Source organism: Prionailurus viverrinus, unplaced genomic scaffold (assembly GCF_022837055.1).
Source record: "Prionailurus viverrinus isolate Anna unplaced genomic scaffold, UM_Priviv_1.0 scaffold_40, whole genome shotgun sequence".
NCBI lineage: Eukaryota > Metazoa > Chordata > Mammalia > Carnivora > Felidae > Prionailurus > Prionailurus viverrinus.
Genome location: NW_025927608.1, coordinates 1,307,470 through 1,322,635, shown reverse-complemented (window position 1 = coordinate 1,322,635; position 15,166 = coordinate 1,307,470). Strand labels below are relative to the sequence as shown.

The 15,166-nt window shown below is 43.3% G+C and overlaps 1 protein-coding gene across 3 annotated transcripts in view; it reads right to left on the bottom strand.

Moving 5' to 3' along the window:
* The window catches only part of ADAMTSL3 (ADAMTS like 3), a 355,448-nt gene that overhangs the window by 243,370 nt on the left and 96,912 nt on the right, over positions 1-15,166 (bottom strand). For all 3 annotated transcript variants that reach the window (XR_007149622.1, XM_047846695.1, XM_047846696.1), the window contains exon 4: positions 7,918-8,045. Coding sequence is in view for 2 of the 3 variants with exons in the window: in XM_047846695.1 (XP_047702651.1) it covers positions 7,918-8,045 (128 nt within the window). In the remaining variant the exon portion in view is untranslated. The remainder of the gene's footprint in view (positions 1-7,917; positions 8,046-15,166) is intronic.

Here is a 15,166-nt window from a genome sequence, read left to right as displayed (position 1 = left end):
CTCTCAAATATACAGAAAAAGAAAAAAGTGGGGCACCTGCGTGGCTTAGTTAAGCGACCAACTTTGGCTCAGGTCACGGTCTCACGGTTCATGAGTTTGAGCTCCACGTCGGGCTCTGTGGTGACAGCTCAGAGCCTGGAGCTTGCTTCAGATTCTGTGTCTCCCCCTCTCTCTGCCCTTCCCCTGCTCATGCTCTGTCTCTCTGTCTCTGTCTCTGTCTCTTTCTCTCTCTCTCTCAAAAATAAACATTAAAAAATTTTTTTAAAGAAAAAAGCAATGAAAAGTGATTGGTGAGAACACAATAAAAGTGGAACACAGACAGAAACAACTGATGGTCATGAAGGCCAGGACAAAGGGGCAAGAACCAACAGTGAATGATATAATAGAAGAAAAATTTTCCTCCAATAAATAAGGATGAAAATCTGCACAAGTAGCTATTATGTGCCAAGGAGAAATGAATTTCAAAAGAGTGAGAGCTAGACACAATCTTATAAAATTCTTGACTTTATGAAGGAAAAAAAAAACCCTAAGTCTTTTCTAGGCTGCCAAACAGAACAAATAGGTTATCTACAAAGACCAACAACAACAAAAACAACCAAGCTGGCCTGAGGGGTCTATGAGCAGCAACACGGACACCAAACATTATGGAAAAAGAACTCTGGGCCTTGAGAAGGGAAATTTGTGTCTTGGGTATTTTATACCCAAATAAGCCATTCACTGTTTATGTGTGAAAGCAGGAAAAAGACATTTTCAGATACATCAGGACTCGTAAAGTATAAGACCCACAGCTTTGTCCCGAAATTAAAAAGGCTATAAAGCCCTGTTGCTTGAAGTGTGGTCTATGGACAAGCAGCATTGACATCGCCTGGGAATTTGTTAGAAATGAAAGCTCTTGGGCCCCACTCCAGACCTACTGAATCAAAGTTTATATTTTAACAAGATCCCTAGGTGATTCATATGCACATTAAAATTCCAGAAGCACTGCTCAAAACACATCCCTGCCAACAAAGTGATGATTCAAAATGAAGAAACTACAAAGACAGATAATGAGCACTGAAATAATGTACGCACGCACACACAATTAAGTTTCAACAAAGGTCTGAAATATGATCATAAAAGAAAAGCTATAAAGCAAAATACTGGTGCCAATACACTGAAACGTCAAATCTCAAATAATAACAACAAAACCCAAGAGGTGGAAGTGAAGAGGAAAAGCATAAAATATTCATCGTCTGTACAGGGAGAAATCAGAAAAAAACCTATTTTATTGTTGGCATTGGCACTGGTAGCTATAAAGTAATTATTAAAATATGGCTTTCAAACATCTTCAATTTCATCGGCAGCAATATATATATAATATATATATATTTCTATTTATATATAGAAATATATATATATATTTCTATTTAAATATATTACTATTTCTATTTAAAATCTTTCTCTTTTTTCCTTATGTTTTTGTCTGAAATTTAACCTCTGGTTAAATTTCAGACAAAAACATAAGGAAAAAAGAGAAAGATTTTAAATAGAAATAGTAATCTGAGCACATATATTGAATTCCTTTCCTTACAAATGCCTAGTGAAATGACCACCTTAGTACATTAATAAGTGGACATCTCTATATTATACGTGGAAATTCACAGAGGCTGTACACAAACCAGGAACTTCAAGATATAATGTAAGCAAGTCTGAATTAAAGGGGGTGGGGGTGCCTGGGTGGCTCAGTCGGTTAAGCATCTGACTTCAACTCAGATGATGGTCTCATGGTTCATGAGTTCGAGCCCCACGTTGGGCTCTGTGCTGACAGCTCAGAGCCTAGAGCCTGCTTTAGCTTCTGTGTCTCCCTCTCTCTCTGCTCCCTCCACCACTCATGCTCTATCTCTCTCTCTCTCTCAAAAATAAATAAACATTAAAAAAATTAACAATTTAAAGGGGGTGCACAAATATACCATTCACTGTACATAAAAGTGAGGCTAAGTGAGAACCTACCTTTACCCACTAAATTAAAGTGGACGATGTAGCCAGAATTCCTTGCAAATAACAGGATGGGGGTAACTAGCAAAAGACACCTAAGATCCCACTAGATGGAGGTCCCTGTGATATCTCAGTGCCTACACGGGCTAGGGTACTCTGGAAAGGTTACATAAAGTATAGGTACCACAAATACTATCTCCAAATAAAAGCAAGCCACGAAAATCATAGAAAAGAAATTCATTTAGCAGAAAGGCAATATTCCTTCCCATGAATGCCGTCCAACCACGCTTCCTGTTGATCTTTCAGTATGGAGATACTGACCCAAAGATGCAGTACATCTAGAACAGTGATTCTTACCCAGACAGAAGGGCATTTTTCCCATGGCGATCCAGAACTGAATTAACTAGGGACTTGATCACATTCTGACCAAAAATCCAGATCCCTGTTATTTGGAGTAGAGGGACTCAGAAATAAAACACACACGCACGCATATACATATATCCTTATTTTTTAAAATTTGCTTGTTTAAATTTTTTTAATGTTTGTTTTTGAGAGAGAGCGAGCAGGGGAAGGGCAGAGAGAGGGAGAGAGACACAGAATCCGAAGCAGGCTCCAGGCTCCGTCAGCCTGGACGTCCAGGAGCCGTCAGCACAGAGCCCGACACGGGGCTTGAACTCCCGGACCGCGAGATCGTGACCTGAGCCGAAGTCGGACGTTCAACCGACTGAACCACCCAGGCGCCCCTCTTTTCTGTTATTTCTAATCTGTGGTTAAGTTCACAATTTTATTTTATTTTTTTTTTAATTTTTTTCGTTCAACTTTTATTTATTTTTGGGACAGAGAGAGACAGAGCATGAACGGGGGAGGGGCAGAGAGAGAGGGAGACACAGAATCGGAAACAGGCTCCAGGCTCTGAGCCATCAGCCCAGAGCCCGACGCGGGGCTCGAACTCACGGACCGCGAGATCGTGACCTGGCTGAAGTCGGACGCTTAACCGACTGTGCCACCCAGGCACCCCAAGTTCACAATTTTAGTTATCATATGCTTATGTTCTCGAATTTCCATTTGATGCTATTTCATGGATCCCAGTTCTCTGGTAAGATCCTGTATTTTGTCATCTGTTCGTACCAAACACATTTATTACAGCATTTTTGTTTTGTCGTGTTTTTCAACACTTAGATCCAACAGCTCCAGTACCTGTTTCTATTCTCTTTTTCATCTTGATCCTGTCTCATGGTAAGACTGGTAATTTTATTACATTATGGGCATGATCTATGAAAATCCGTGTAATCTCCAGGGTATTTTAGGGTCTTTTTTAAAGCTTCTTGGAGGCAGGTGGAATAGTGACAAATTTTATCACTCAAATTGGGGTTGAGATCATTCAAGACTAAGTTTTAGTCTTAGCAACATCTAGTCTAATTAGAACTGGTTTTTCCCCTTACTTTTAGGGTACAGTGCTTCAGGGATACCAGCTTATCACTGAAGTGTCTACCAGGGCTTTGAACCCCAATTTTTATGTCCCAGGACCATGAGACTGTCAATAAATCTGCTTACCCTCTCAGCCTCTTTGTAACTGCCTTCTGCTTGGCTTTTCTACCTCTCATTGCTTAAGAATCAGTGAATGCGTGGATGAAAAATATGGCTCAGATAAAGTCACTTTTCTGCATATTGCTTCCTTTAGGGATCTTAGAATCTCAAGTTCTGAGTCCATGCCTATGTTTACTTCTCAATTTCTGCTTCCCTATTGCCCATCGCTGAGCTGTTAATACCTGCGATAGTTTATATTAGTCCAAAGTGAAGTGAGACAAATAAGAGATAAACAGTGGATTTTCAGAAAGCTGAGTGAATTCAATTTAAAGGCAGGTTTTTTAAATCTAAGAGTATGCCCTGCTTTTAGATGCTAAAATGAAAAGACCCTGATTGTAATTCTTTTTTGAAAAGGCTGTGATGGAAGACCATGGCTGCGTTCTGTTTGTTCCTTGTTGTTTTTGTCCTTATTTAATGAAATAAAAAATTGACAACCTATATCAATTCCAAATACGCTTCTTGTGAAATTTTACAAGTGTCTGAAATTCAAAAGTCTGAGAACCAGATTCTGAATCCTGGCCTACAGATCTACCTCCTTCTTCAATACTGGCCCCTTCTGTTTTCTCCTTTCTCTATTGTTCTCCAAGCATAAAAGCCTCTTTTCATCTCCTGCTCCAGCATTTTTACACATGCTGCTCCCACCCTTTGAATATTTTGTTCCATATCCCTCCCCTATGAGAACAATGAGGGCAGACTTTGTGTTAGCGTCCTTCACAATTGTTAAACTCCTTGCGTACGTCAAGATATAAAAAGGGTCTGGGCAGAAGATATTTGCAAATGACACATCAATAAAAGGGTGAACATCCAAAACATATAAAAACTTACACAACACCAATAAAACCCAAATAATCCAGTTAAAAATGGGCAGAAGACACGAACAGATATTTCTTCATAGAAGACATCCAGATGGCCAACGGACACGTGGAAAGAAGTTCAACATCGCTCATCATCAGGGAAATGCAAATCAAAACCACAATAGATACCACCTCACACCTTTCAGAATGCCTAAAATCAACAACACAGGAAACAACAAGTGTTGGCAAGAATGTGGAGAAAAAGGAACACTTGTGCACTGTTGGTGGGAATGCAAACTGGTGCAGCCGCTGTGGAAAACAGTGTGGAGGCTCCTCAAAAAATTGTAAAAAATGTAAAATAGAACTACCATAGTATCTGGTCATTCCATGCTGGGTATTTACCCAAAGAAATGAAAATACTAATACTAATTTGAAAAGGTACATATGCACCCCTATGTTTACTGCAGTATTTACAATAGCCAAATTATGGAAGCAGCCCAAGTGTCCATTGAGGGATGAGCAGATAAAGAAGATTTGGTACACACACACACACACACACACACACACACACACACACTGGAATAGTACTCATCCATCGAGAAGGATGAGATTCTTCCCATTTGGAACAGCAGGGATGGATCTAGAGGGTATGATGTTAAGTGAAATAAGTCCGTCAGAGAAAGACAAATACCGTTTAAGAAACAAACCAAAACCCAGACTCTTAACTATAGAGGTGACCACCAGAGGTGGATGGGGGTTGGGGGAAATAAGTCAAGGCGATTAAGAACACACTTACCCTGATGAGCACTAAGTAATGTACAGAATTGCTGAGTCCCTATACTGTACCTCTAAACTAATACAACTATACGTTAGCTAACTGGAATTTAGACAGATATGCAGACAGATAAATTTTTAAAAGGGTCCGGTGCTTGGAGACAGAAAGATCAGTGGAGGATTATAGATAGAGTGGAAAGATTTCTGAAGCGTTGAGAAATCCTACCTTTCCCTCTGCCCCACCAAGAAAGAGAAGGGATGAGGCCTTCAATCTGCTAACCCCAAATCAAGGGGGAGAAATGTTAGGGACAGCACTTACAGAGTTCAATCTGTACCTCCGGCCGTTGGTTGGTGGCTAATCCATACCTGAGAAATTTAAGGGCAGAGAGACTGGCCGCAGCACCTGTGTACGGAGAGTAGCTGTTGCCGCACCGGCTCACTGAGCTTCGAGAGTTCATTTAGCGAAGTTGGCAAGACGGTTTCAGGTGAGCCAGACGCGGGCCGCGTGCGACACAGGCAGCATGGCGCTGTCTCAGGAACCTACCAAGATGGCCGCCAAGGGGTGAGGATAGACATCAACAGGAAGAAGCCTGGAGGGTGCCCAGCTGTCCAAGAGCCGAAGAAGGAGCAGTATTAGCAAGACGGGGTTGTGAACACACATCTGGAGGGAACTGCTGCCAAGACAGGCCAAGGGACTGGGGGCAAAGGGGACACGGCGTCTCAGAGAAATCCATCCAAGTGTTCACAACAGAAGCAGCCAGCTTTAAACACCTGCAGAAGCAGAGAGCACCGAGGCCCGCTCGCTACAGTCAAGGCAGACCTCTCCTCTCCTGTTGCTGTCCTCATCCCAAATTTCCCTTCCTGGAAGGTGCAGAAAAGACAGAAGAAACTCGGCCACCTCCCTTCCTTATCTGACGCGTTCAATGATCAGCTGGCCCCAGTTAGGAGAGGGAAGATGCAAATCCACACACACGGAGATAGATCAATTACCAAAATTATATTCCCAAGTCAAGGTTATTTTTTAATTAATAAAATAATCAACGAATAAATGAGCATTTTGGTTGTATGACAATAGAATTAAAGTGGTCATTCATGGTCGTTAATATATTCCCCCAATTGTTTTTAACAAACAAAAGTGCATTTAAAAAAAAAAAAAAAGGACAGGGGCACCTGGGTGGCTCAGTTGGTTAAGCATCTGACTTCGGCTCAGGTCATGATCTCATGCCTCATGAGTTCGAGCCCCGCGTCAGGCTCTGTGCTGACAGCTCGGAGCCTGGAACCTGCTTCGGATTCTGTGTCTCCCTCTCTCTCTGCCCTTCCCCTGCTCTCTCTCTCTCAAAAATAAATAAACATTAAAAAAATTTTTTTTTAAAAAGGACAAACACAAATAACCCCCACTCCTTTCCCATCCAAACCCCACCACTGAATGCAAATTATTCAGACCCCCAGATTTGGAGGCCACAGAGTGGAGCCAAAGTCCTACCTTCCACACATCAGACTCTAGGCTGGAAACTTCTCCCCCAGGTGACTGAACGGCAGTGGGAAAAATCTTATCCCACACATGAGAAGTCCCTCCCTGACCCCTGCCCACAGGCCTACGGCCCTCCTGCTGCAGACCTCACCGGCATCAATACGCGCCAAACAGCACATACCCTACCATCCCTGCACAGTGCACGACGCACTCAGAGTAACAGAGCCTTCGTTTCCTCCCCACGTCAACAGCAAGGGGGTGTAGGTAAGCCCATCTGTCTGTGCAAGACTAATCCCTAGATTTTAGTCCTGCAACCACGCACTTAGGGTCAATGCTCGGAGCGGGAACTCAGCCTGGGGGCAGTGACACCGACAGTGCCTCCAATAGCCTTCCCCTGCTGTCCGACGGTGGACTAAGCATCCTCCTTCTCCAAGGCCACATCACAATCTCCCAGTTGCCCCGCTGTGCACTGTCTCAAGAAAACTGCAGGACGTATGTGGTCACTCTTTAATATCCCATAAAACAGCAACATCAACAAAACCCTGCTTGAGCCAGACACAGGATGCTCTCCCTGCATTTCTGATCTACACCTTGACACTATTCAGGGAACGTCAAGTTACCCCTCTGCCTGACAATATCCCAAATCTGATGATGGCTGCCATAATCCTGGAGCCTTCCTTTGGTCTAGGACCAGGACATCAGGTTCCATCAACCTGGGGCTCTGTCTTCTCTGAGAGCCGAGATGAATTCTTGGCTGGGACTTAAACTGCCCTATGAAGGGTTACCTCAAATTGTCTCAGACGCAGTGATGACTATGGGCTTCTTACAAACTTTATGTGTTTTTTTTTTAAGAAGCCAATCTTATATTTTAACACGTTATTTAATATAAGCATACCTACGGTGTGAAAACAGAACTTGCTTTACCTCTTTAATGGATGGGATGCTCAGAGAAAGTGAACAAGAAATGAATTAAAAGTGAAATAACTCAAGGGTGGCACCCAAAAGACTCGAGCCATTATCCCTAATCTTGACAATGTGGGGCCAGTAACTTAACACGCCAGGCCTTCCCTCCTGCAAAGCTTAAAGCGCCTAGTGCCCCAGGCTCCTTTGAGCTGGGGGTCTCACGTGGATGGACTATGGCCACACTCGTGAAAATGGGACCATTACTATTTAACTATGGTAACTTGAGGATAACTAATATTTACACACAGCAGATATCACATCACCATCAAAGTACCTTCCGAGGCCGGAAGCCGAGCTGTCTCGCCAGCCCCACCCTTCAAAGACCCTGACATCCCACAACCAGCCCCCACTTACCTCCCCGTCAGACACCTCCGCAGAGAGTATGATGCCCCTCCCCCACAAGTCCGGGAGCAGTCACTCCAGCTGCCCCAAGCATCCCAGTTGGTGTCTTTGTCTTCCTCGGCCCGAGCATTTCTTGAGGTCTAGAACGTGAAAAAAAAAACACGATACACTGTAGACAAATATGCTAGAAATATTCCAAAGTTTCCCCAGTTTTCCCAGAGTCTTATTCTAAGCTGTTCACAGAGACCAAATTTGCCTAAAGATGCTTTGCCTTGATGACTACATTAACACACACACACACACACACATGGTAGTTTTATATGGAAACTAGTGGCATGTGAGTATTTTTCCACCTTATGAAGGTTTGGTCCAGGAAGCTTCTAAGCTCAGTTTTATTTTTTTTAATGTTTGTTTATTTTTAGAGAGAGAGAGAAAGTGTGCACGCACATGCACGCATGAGCAGGGCAGGGGCAGAGAGAGGGAGAGAGAGAGAATCTCAAGCAGCCTCCACACTCAGTACAGAGCCTGATGCAGGGCTCAATCCCATGACCATGGGATCACGACCTGAGCTGTCATCAAGGGTCGGATGCTCCACCAACTGAGCTACCCAGGTGCCTCTCTAAGCTCAGTTTTAAGTCTGAAATTTTATCATTCGAAAATTTAAATAGATTAAATCATGTTTTATAACCTACACAGCAGGGTCACACCTTGCACCTAACACTTTCTCACCACTGAAATTCTGAGTTGCCTATCCATCAGACAGACGGGCACCAGCTCCAAGGAAATGCTTCTGCACAAGGATTCGTGGACTCTCTCTCCCGAAAAGGGCTCCATCCCAAGAAAACAAAGTAAACAAAGCCTTGGGGATCCAAGAAAACAGAGAAGGGCCCATTATGAATACATTTTGGTTTAATTAGTCTTCTGGAATTGCCATTGTTGACTTATATTGGAATACTCTGGAGAAAAGAGGAGAGTTAGAAGTTAAAAATATATAGACATACGTAAATGTAGCTGTGAAAAGAAATGATGTGCAATGCTTACATAAAGTTACAAAACTTTACTAAAGGGCCTACGGTAGGCTCCACAGAATAAGCGGAGAAATGTACCGTGGTCCTAAATGGATAAACTTGGTACTGTGAAATGTTAATTCTCTCCAAATTAATCTATAAATGTATAACAACTCCAATCAAAATCCCCAAGAGAACCTTCTTGGAACCCACCAAAATGATTCCAAAGTTCATCTAGTGGAATAAATGTCTATACGAGCCAAGACAAAAACTGTAAAAGAAGGGAAATTGGAGGGAAATTGCCTCAATTAAGAGTAGAGAACTGGCATAGCAATAAGCATTTGAAATCTATTAAATTAAAAAAAGGGTTGGGGGGGGGGGTGGTGAGGGCGTCCAGAAGCAGACTCAAATAGAAGGACATAGGATGGGACCACACGTCAACGTGAAGGTATTTAAAAACAACACAAAAACCATAGATGACTCATTCACAAAATACCCAAAAATGACTTCCAGATATATGAGAAATTTTTATTAAAAACACTCGGACTATAAAATACTAGAAATATTATAGATTAACAGTCGTAGAGACTTGACGTAGGCAAGACCATCCTAGATAGGTCAACAAAAGTAGAAACCACAAAGGAAAAGGCAGGAAGGTTTAATCACACTAAAATGCGAACACACAAGGCCTTTCCTGTCTCTTCACCTTCAGATAAAGGTGCGTGTATGTGAGCACGCCCACAAAATGCATAAAGTACAAGTATACGGGCTGCAAGAAAGACAGTCACCTGCCTCTGAGAATGGAGAATGTGGGGCTAGGAGCCAAGGCTGTTCACGGAAGACACAGAAGGGATGCTGACTGAATGTCTTCTATCCCCTACACCCTCATAAAAGATCTGAAGCCAATATGACAAAACCTTACATCTGATGAAGCCACGTAGTGTTATAACAGATATTAGCTGTATCTGAACTTGCAATTTTTTTTTGAAATACCTTTTTAAAAAAAAATTTTTTTTTTAATGGAGGGGGTAAAAGATAATCCTCAGAGCACAGTGTAAGTCTCTGTCACTCTTCATACAGGTAACCAGGTACCTGCATTGAGAAAGAAGTGAGTTAATTAAAATGTTCGCCGTGGCTACTTCCGGGATCAAGGACTCTGGAGGATTTTGTCCTCTTTAGTTTTTATTTCTCTGCATTTTGCAAACAAAAAAACAAAAGAAAATTTTTTTAAAGCAAACACTTTCAAACTTGAATTAAATGCAGGCAGTCAAACGAACAAAGAACACATCCTGCTGACAGGCAGAAAAGTTCAAGTCAGGGGGAATTTAACAGGGAAGCCCTAAGTCACAGTCAATGAACACTTATGAAGGCAACCCTAATGCTAATAAACCACAGCGTACAGCTGAACGAGACACTGCCCAGGCTTCCTCAAGCCCTTAGGCCACATGACCTCATCCGACCAGAAAAAAAATTTTTTTAAATTAAGAGGGGGATCTGTAGAAAGGACTTTCAAAACTGAAATGAAATAATGAAGCAAGGTGGGAGGAGGGGTTCCCAATAACTTCCACCGAAGACTCACCAGTCAGTGGATTTCATGGCTTTCTGCCAAGCTACCTATTTATAGCACAGCAAGAAGCCCTACTAGAGGCAATATTTCAGGAACAGTCAAGTGAAAGGAAAGAATATATATCTGGCAACTGATCAAATCTGTCATCACGAATAAGGGCTAATTAAACCCATACTATTTACTGTTCTAATTAGATCACTGTTCAGTTCAATTTTCTACACTAAACGTCACCAAATGGAGCTGTGTCCTGTCTGTAACATAACATAAAATAAAGTTTTAATTCATAAAAAACACAGTCAGTTTAATGCATTCATCTGGACGTTTAGGTTGGTGAGTCCAAACCATTTAGGCAAGCGTTTAAAATACACACAGCTGAAATTGATTTTTCATTTTGTCACTCGATCTACCGATAGGTTGAATGTGAAAAGTTGAAAAACATCATCATATATATTTTTAAATGAAAGTTGAGAGTTCTTTGCAATATTGTTTTAATTTGTTTTTATTCCCACCATCCCATCTGTTCGGTTTATAGTTAAGAGTCCGGTTTGTTTCCATAACTTCTCCACCTTTACTTACAAGAAAAAAAAAATCTGGATTCTAGAATAACTAAAATAGACATGTTATAAATGCAGGCATTCGGTTTCTCTGGTTGGGTAAGAGATTTTCCCCCTAAGAAAACAGAAAATCACATGTCAAGAGGGGTCCTTGAGTTTTTCTCCTGTCCTTGACTGTGAAGATGAAGTTGGGATTTTGCTCTGAAACCCCAGCGCCCAGCCGGCTAGCCAGTCTTCCCTGTTCAAGTACTCGTTCTGACCCAGACAGCAGCAAGAGCATCCCTATTTCTACCTGGATCCCGCCACTCCCCACTGATGCTGGGAGCATGAAGACAGCACAAACGTTCGGAAAAAAGCCCTGTTGTGGCAGGACAAAGGCCACCTGGGTCCTTCCTGAACATTTACGTCCGTGTGTTCGTCCTCACAGCAACACCGAACCTCTTTCCTGGACCCCATGGCCTCCCAGAGCAGGGGACAGAGGGCCCCCACCCACCTCCACACAACAGCCCTCCCCAACTGTTCTCAAGCCATCTCGTGCCTTCAACCACCCCAGCTCTTCCGTCGATATTTTCTCCGCACACACTTACGTTTGTACATTTTCAGTCTTAAAATGCAGAGTCCAGAATACAGCACTGTATCTGAAAATAACACAGACTAAGCACTGCCCCACTCTCCAGCTTTCTTCCAGTAAAATCTGAGTTCCTTCCTTCCTTCCTTCCTTCCTTCCTTCCTTCCCTCCCCTCTTCCTTCATTCCTTCCCTCCCTCCCTTCCTCCTTCCTTCCCTCCTCTTTCCTTCTTTTTCCTTCCTTCCCTCCCTTCATTCCTTCCTTCCTTTCTTCCTTCTTCTTCCTTCCTTACCTCCCTCCTTCCTTCCTTCTTCAGTCACACCGCTTCTTGGATCTCCTCAAAGAGGCCGTATCACATAATGGTTAAAAGCTGTGCAATCTTGGACCCGTTTCTTAACCCTTGTAAAACTCATCTATAAAACGGAGATGATAACCTTCACCCCAGCAAGATTTAAATAAAATAGCACATATATAACGAACCACACATCATCTCAATAAACGTAATAAGTGAATGTCCTGATACACGTAAGCTGTTATCCTGCAAAAGCACATCTTTTTCAAAGCAGCCACAGCAGGGCCAGCTCGCCCCCGTTTTTACTCCTGCAAGCCTTAACATTAATCACTGCTGAATTTCCTCTTGTTGCTTTTGGCCCAGAACACCGGCCTGTTGAGATCTGTTGGAATCCTGATCCTGTCACCCGTCTCTGAGCCATTTCGCTCAGCCTCGCAGCTTCCATGTTCCGCCCAAGTCCCCGATAAATGTGCTGGCCATAGCTTCCTAATCTTACAGAATTCCACTAATGCATATTTCTGCCTTTTTTTTTTAAACAGTAAGCAGACCATAATGCCAAGTAAGCAGCCAAACTAATCAGCCTTGGAATCTGTGAACACAGTTTAATGTTACAGTGAAAATACGAAACAATACCAATCGCCATGATCAAATATTAGGAGACGGAAGAAGGGGAGGGGAGGGGAGGGAAGAAACCTGCCATCAGGGGACCTAGATCAGGTGGGGCCCATGTCCCTGGGCTGAGTGTGGTGGTGAGCCTCCCGAGAGAAGGGGCATTTGTCAGCCCCAGCTCTGAGACGCAGTGACGGTAAAATCTGACTGCTGGAGAGCAGATCCATGTTTGGCCTGACGGTCACCCCGAAGAGGCAGCCTCTCCCCCCACATCTCCATACACTGTCTTGCCTAATTATCTAAAGCCCATGTTGCGAGTACGCTACAAGCCATTGGCTGAACCCTATCTATAGGTTTCTACCCCCAGAAAGTACTGCTTGTCTGTGCTTTCCCTGCAGTCCTTGTAACCTCACAAACCCTCCAGGGGGGTACTACCAGCCCCCTCTGACAGGTGAGCAACTGTGGCCTGGAGAACCACATGTCGGGTGTCGCGGGCGGAGCCCAGGGGGAACCCCCTTCTGTTTGACCCTGGCAAGCCTGCGTGTTCTTCACGGATGCCCCGCTGCGTTTGTGACCAGGAACCCAATGAATCCAGCAGCCGCCCTACCGTCACTCGCAGTGAGAGCACCTGCTGCGGTGGCCCTCCTGACCACGGCACTCCCCTGCGGCGGACCTGCTGCTGTGGCCCCACCTGACCACAGAGCTCCCCTGCTATTTCAGTGCAGACTCTCTTTTTTCCTCTGTGTTTTGAGCAGAACTGTGCTTCTGTTTCTCGTATTTGATCGTATCTAGGTTATTTCACGAGCGACACACATTCTTAACATGCTCACGACCCAGACACATTTGTTAATTTCCCACACACAAACAGAGATGGAAGCTTCTGATGCTCGAGACATGGTGTCCCCAGAGGACCAGCCTGGACGGGTCACAGGGCAGCCAGGCAGCAGGTGACAGACCCCGGAGGGACGTGGTGATGCAGAATCAGCCGTCGGGCTTCGACAGCGACAGACACAGGAGCCCAGAGCGAGGAGACTGACGAAGAAGCAATGCTACCCCGTTAAGGACATGCGCTTTCCAAGGATGCACCAATTCTGCTGTTCCAAGCACCCCTTCCACCTCTGTCTTGCAACATGATTGCAAGTGTGGTCTTAATTTCATCTCTATTTTGGAACTGTGATAGAATTACAATGCTTGCCGATTTTTTTCCTTCTGCTCATCTATGTTTCCCCATTTTATACAGTGAACATGTACAGTTTATGCAATAAAACACCCAATAAAAGTTCTTTTTTTTTTTTAAGGTGGAGGGGGAACCACTAAAAGGAAACCTATAGAAACGCATCCAGAGAAGTAAACTGTGCCTTGTGCTGTTTGGTTAAAACTATCAGGCTTAGAGATCTCTTAGGAAATCATATTTTCCTACGTGAAGCTATAGCTGGGGAATATTTTTGGATGAAAAATTCAAAAGAGATATTGTTTACTCATTATATAATAGGACTGGTAAAAGCCAAGAGTATTGCAGGAATAAGTGTGTTCACAATCTCATAAAGACTCGAGGACTCCTTGCCTTTCTTGGATCTCCATGCATAAATCAAATCATAAAATATTTTCCTGACAAGTCCTTAAATCTGAGAGTTATAATGAACAGTACAGTCCTAACCAGTCTTGCAAAAATGTTAGTAATTAAACACAGATTTCACATATAAGGTCACTTATTGGAAATGCTATATTGACAGCTCCATATTAAAAACAACCCAAAATAAAGTAAGTTCCACTGGGATATTACTTCCCAGACATCAAATAAATGTTCATTCCAATGTGACCACAAAGGTTATTTAAGGAGATCTCCAATGACCCAGATTCTGTTAACAGTAAATACATTCTTTCAGGTTAATGTGACCTTAAGGTCTTTAACAACAAAAATCTTTAAAATACATAAATTAGGTAAATGACATAAAAATGCCACTCAAGCTGTCACACAGACTCAACAATTCAATTCAGCCAGAATATATTAAACATGGACACATCCAAAGCGGTGTGCGAGGCACTATTGAGAAACGCTCCATAACCCTGTATCTCCCCTCTCCCTTTTCAGCCCTTTGGACCCTCTACTGAAAAATGTATCCAGTAGTCCCCCCTTATCCATGGGGGATACGTTTCAAGACCCCAGGTAGATGCCTCAAACCACAGACAGTACTGAACCCTCGATGTACGATATTTTAATTTATAAGTTAGGCACAGTAAGAAATGAATAACAATAACTCGTAATGAAACAGAATGATTATAACAATACACGGTAATAAAAGTTATGTGAATGCAGCCTCTCTCAAAATATCTTCTTGTTCTCGCTCCCCTTTTCTGCTTGTGATGATGTGAGATGACAGGATGCCTACCTGAGGAGAGGAAGGGAGGTGAAAGATGTGGGCGTGTGATGCAGTTTGGGGTGCTATTGGCCTTCTGGCGTTGGGTCAGAAGGAGGATCGTCTCCCTCAGGGTGATGCTGTGGTTGATCTCCAGTGACCGAAACCACGATTGGAGGGGGGAGACTCCTGAATATCCACAACTCATGACCCCGACAGTCAACGACCTCTGGGGTTCGGTTGACCGTTTCCAACAACGTGGCCCTGATTATTTCACCACCTTCTTCAAACCCTTCACCGATCCCTCG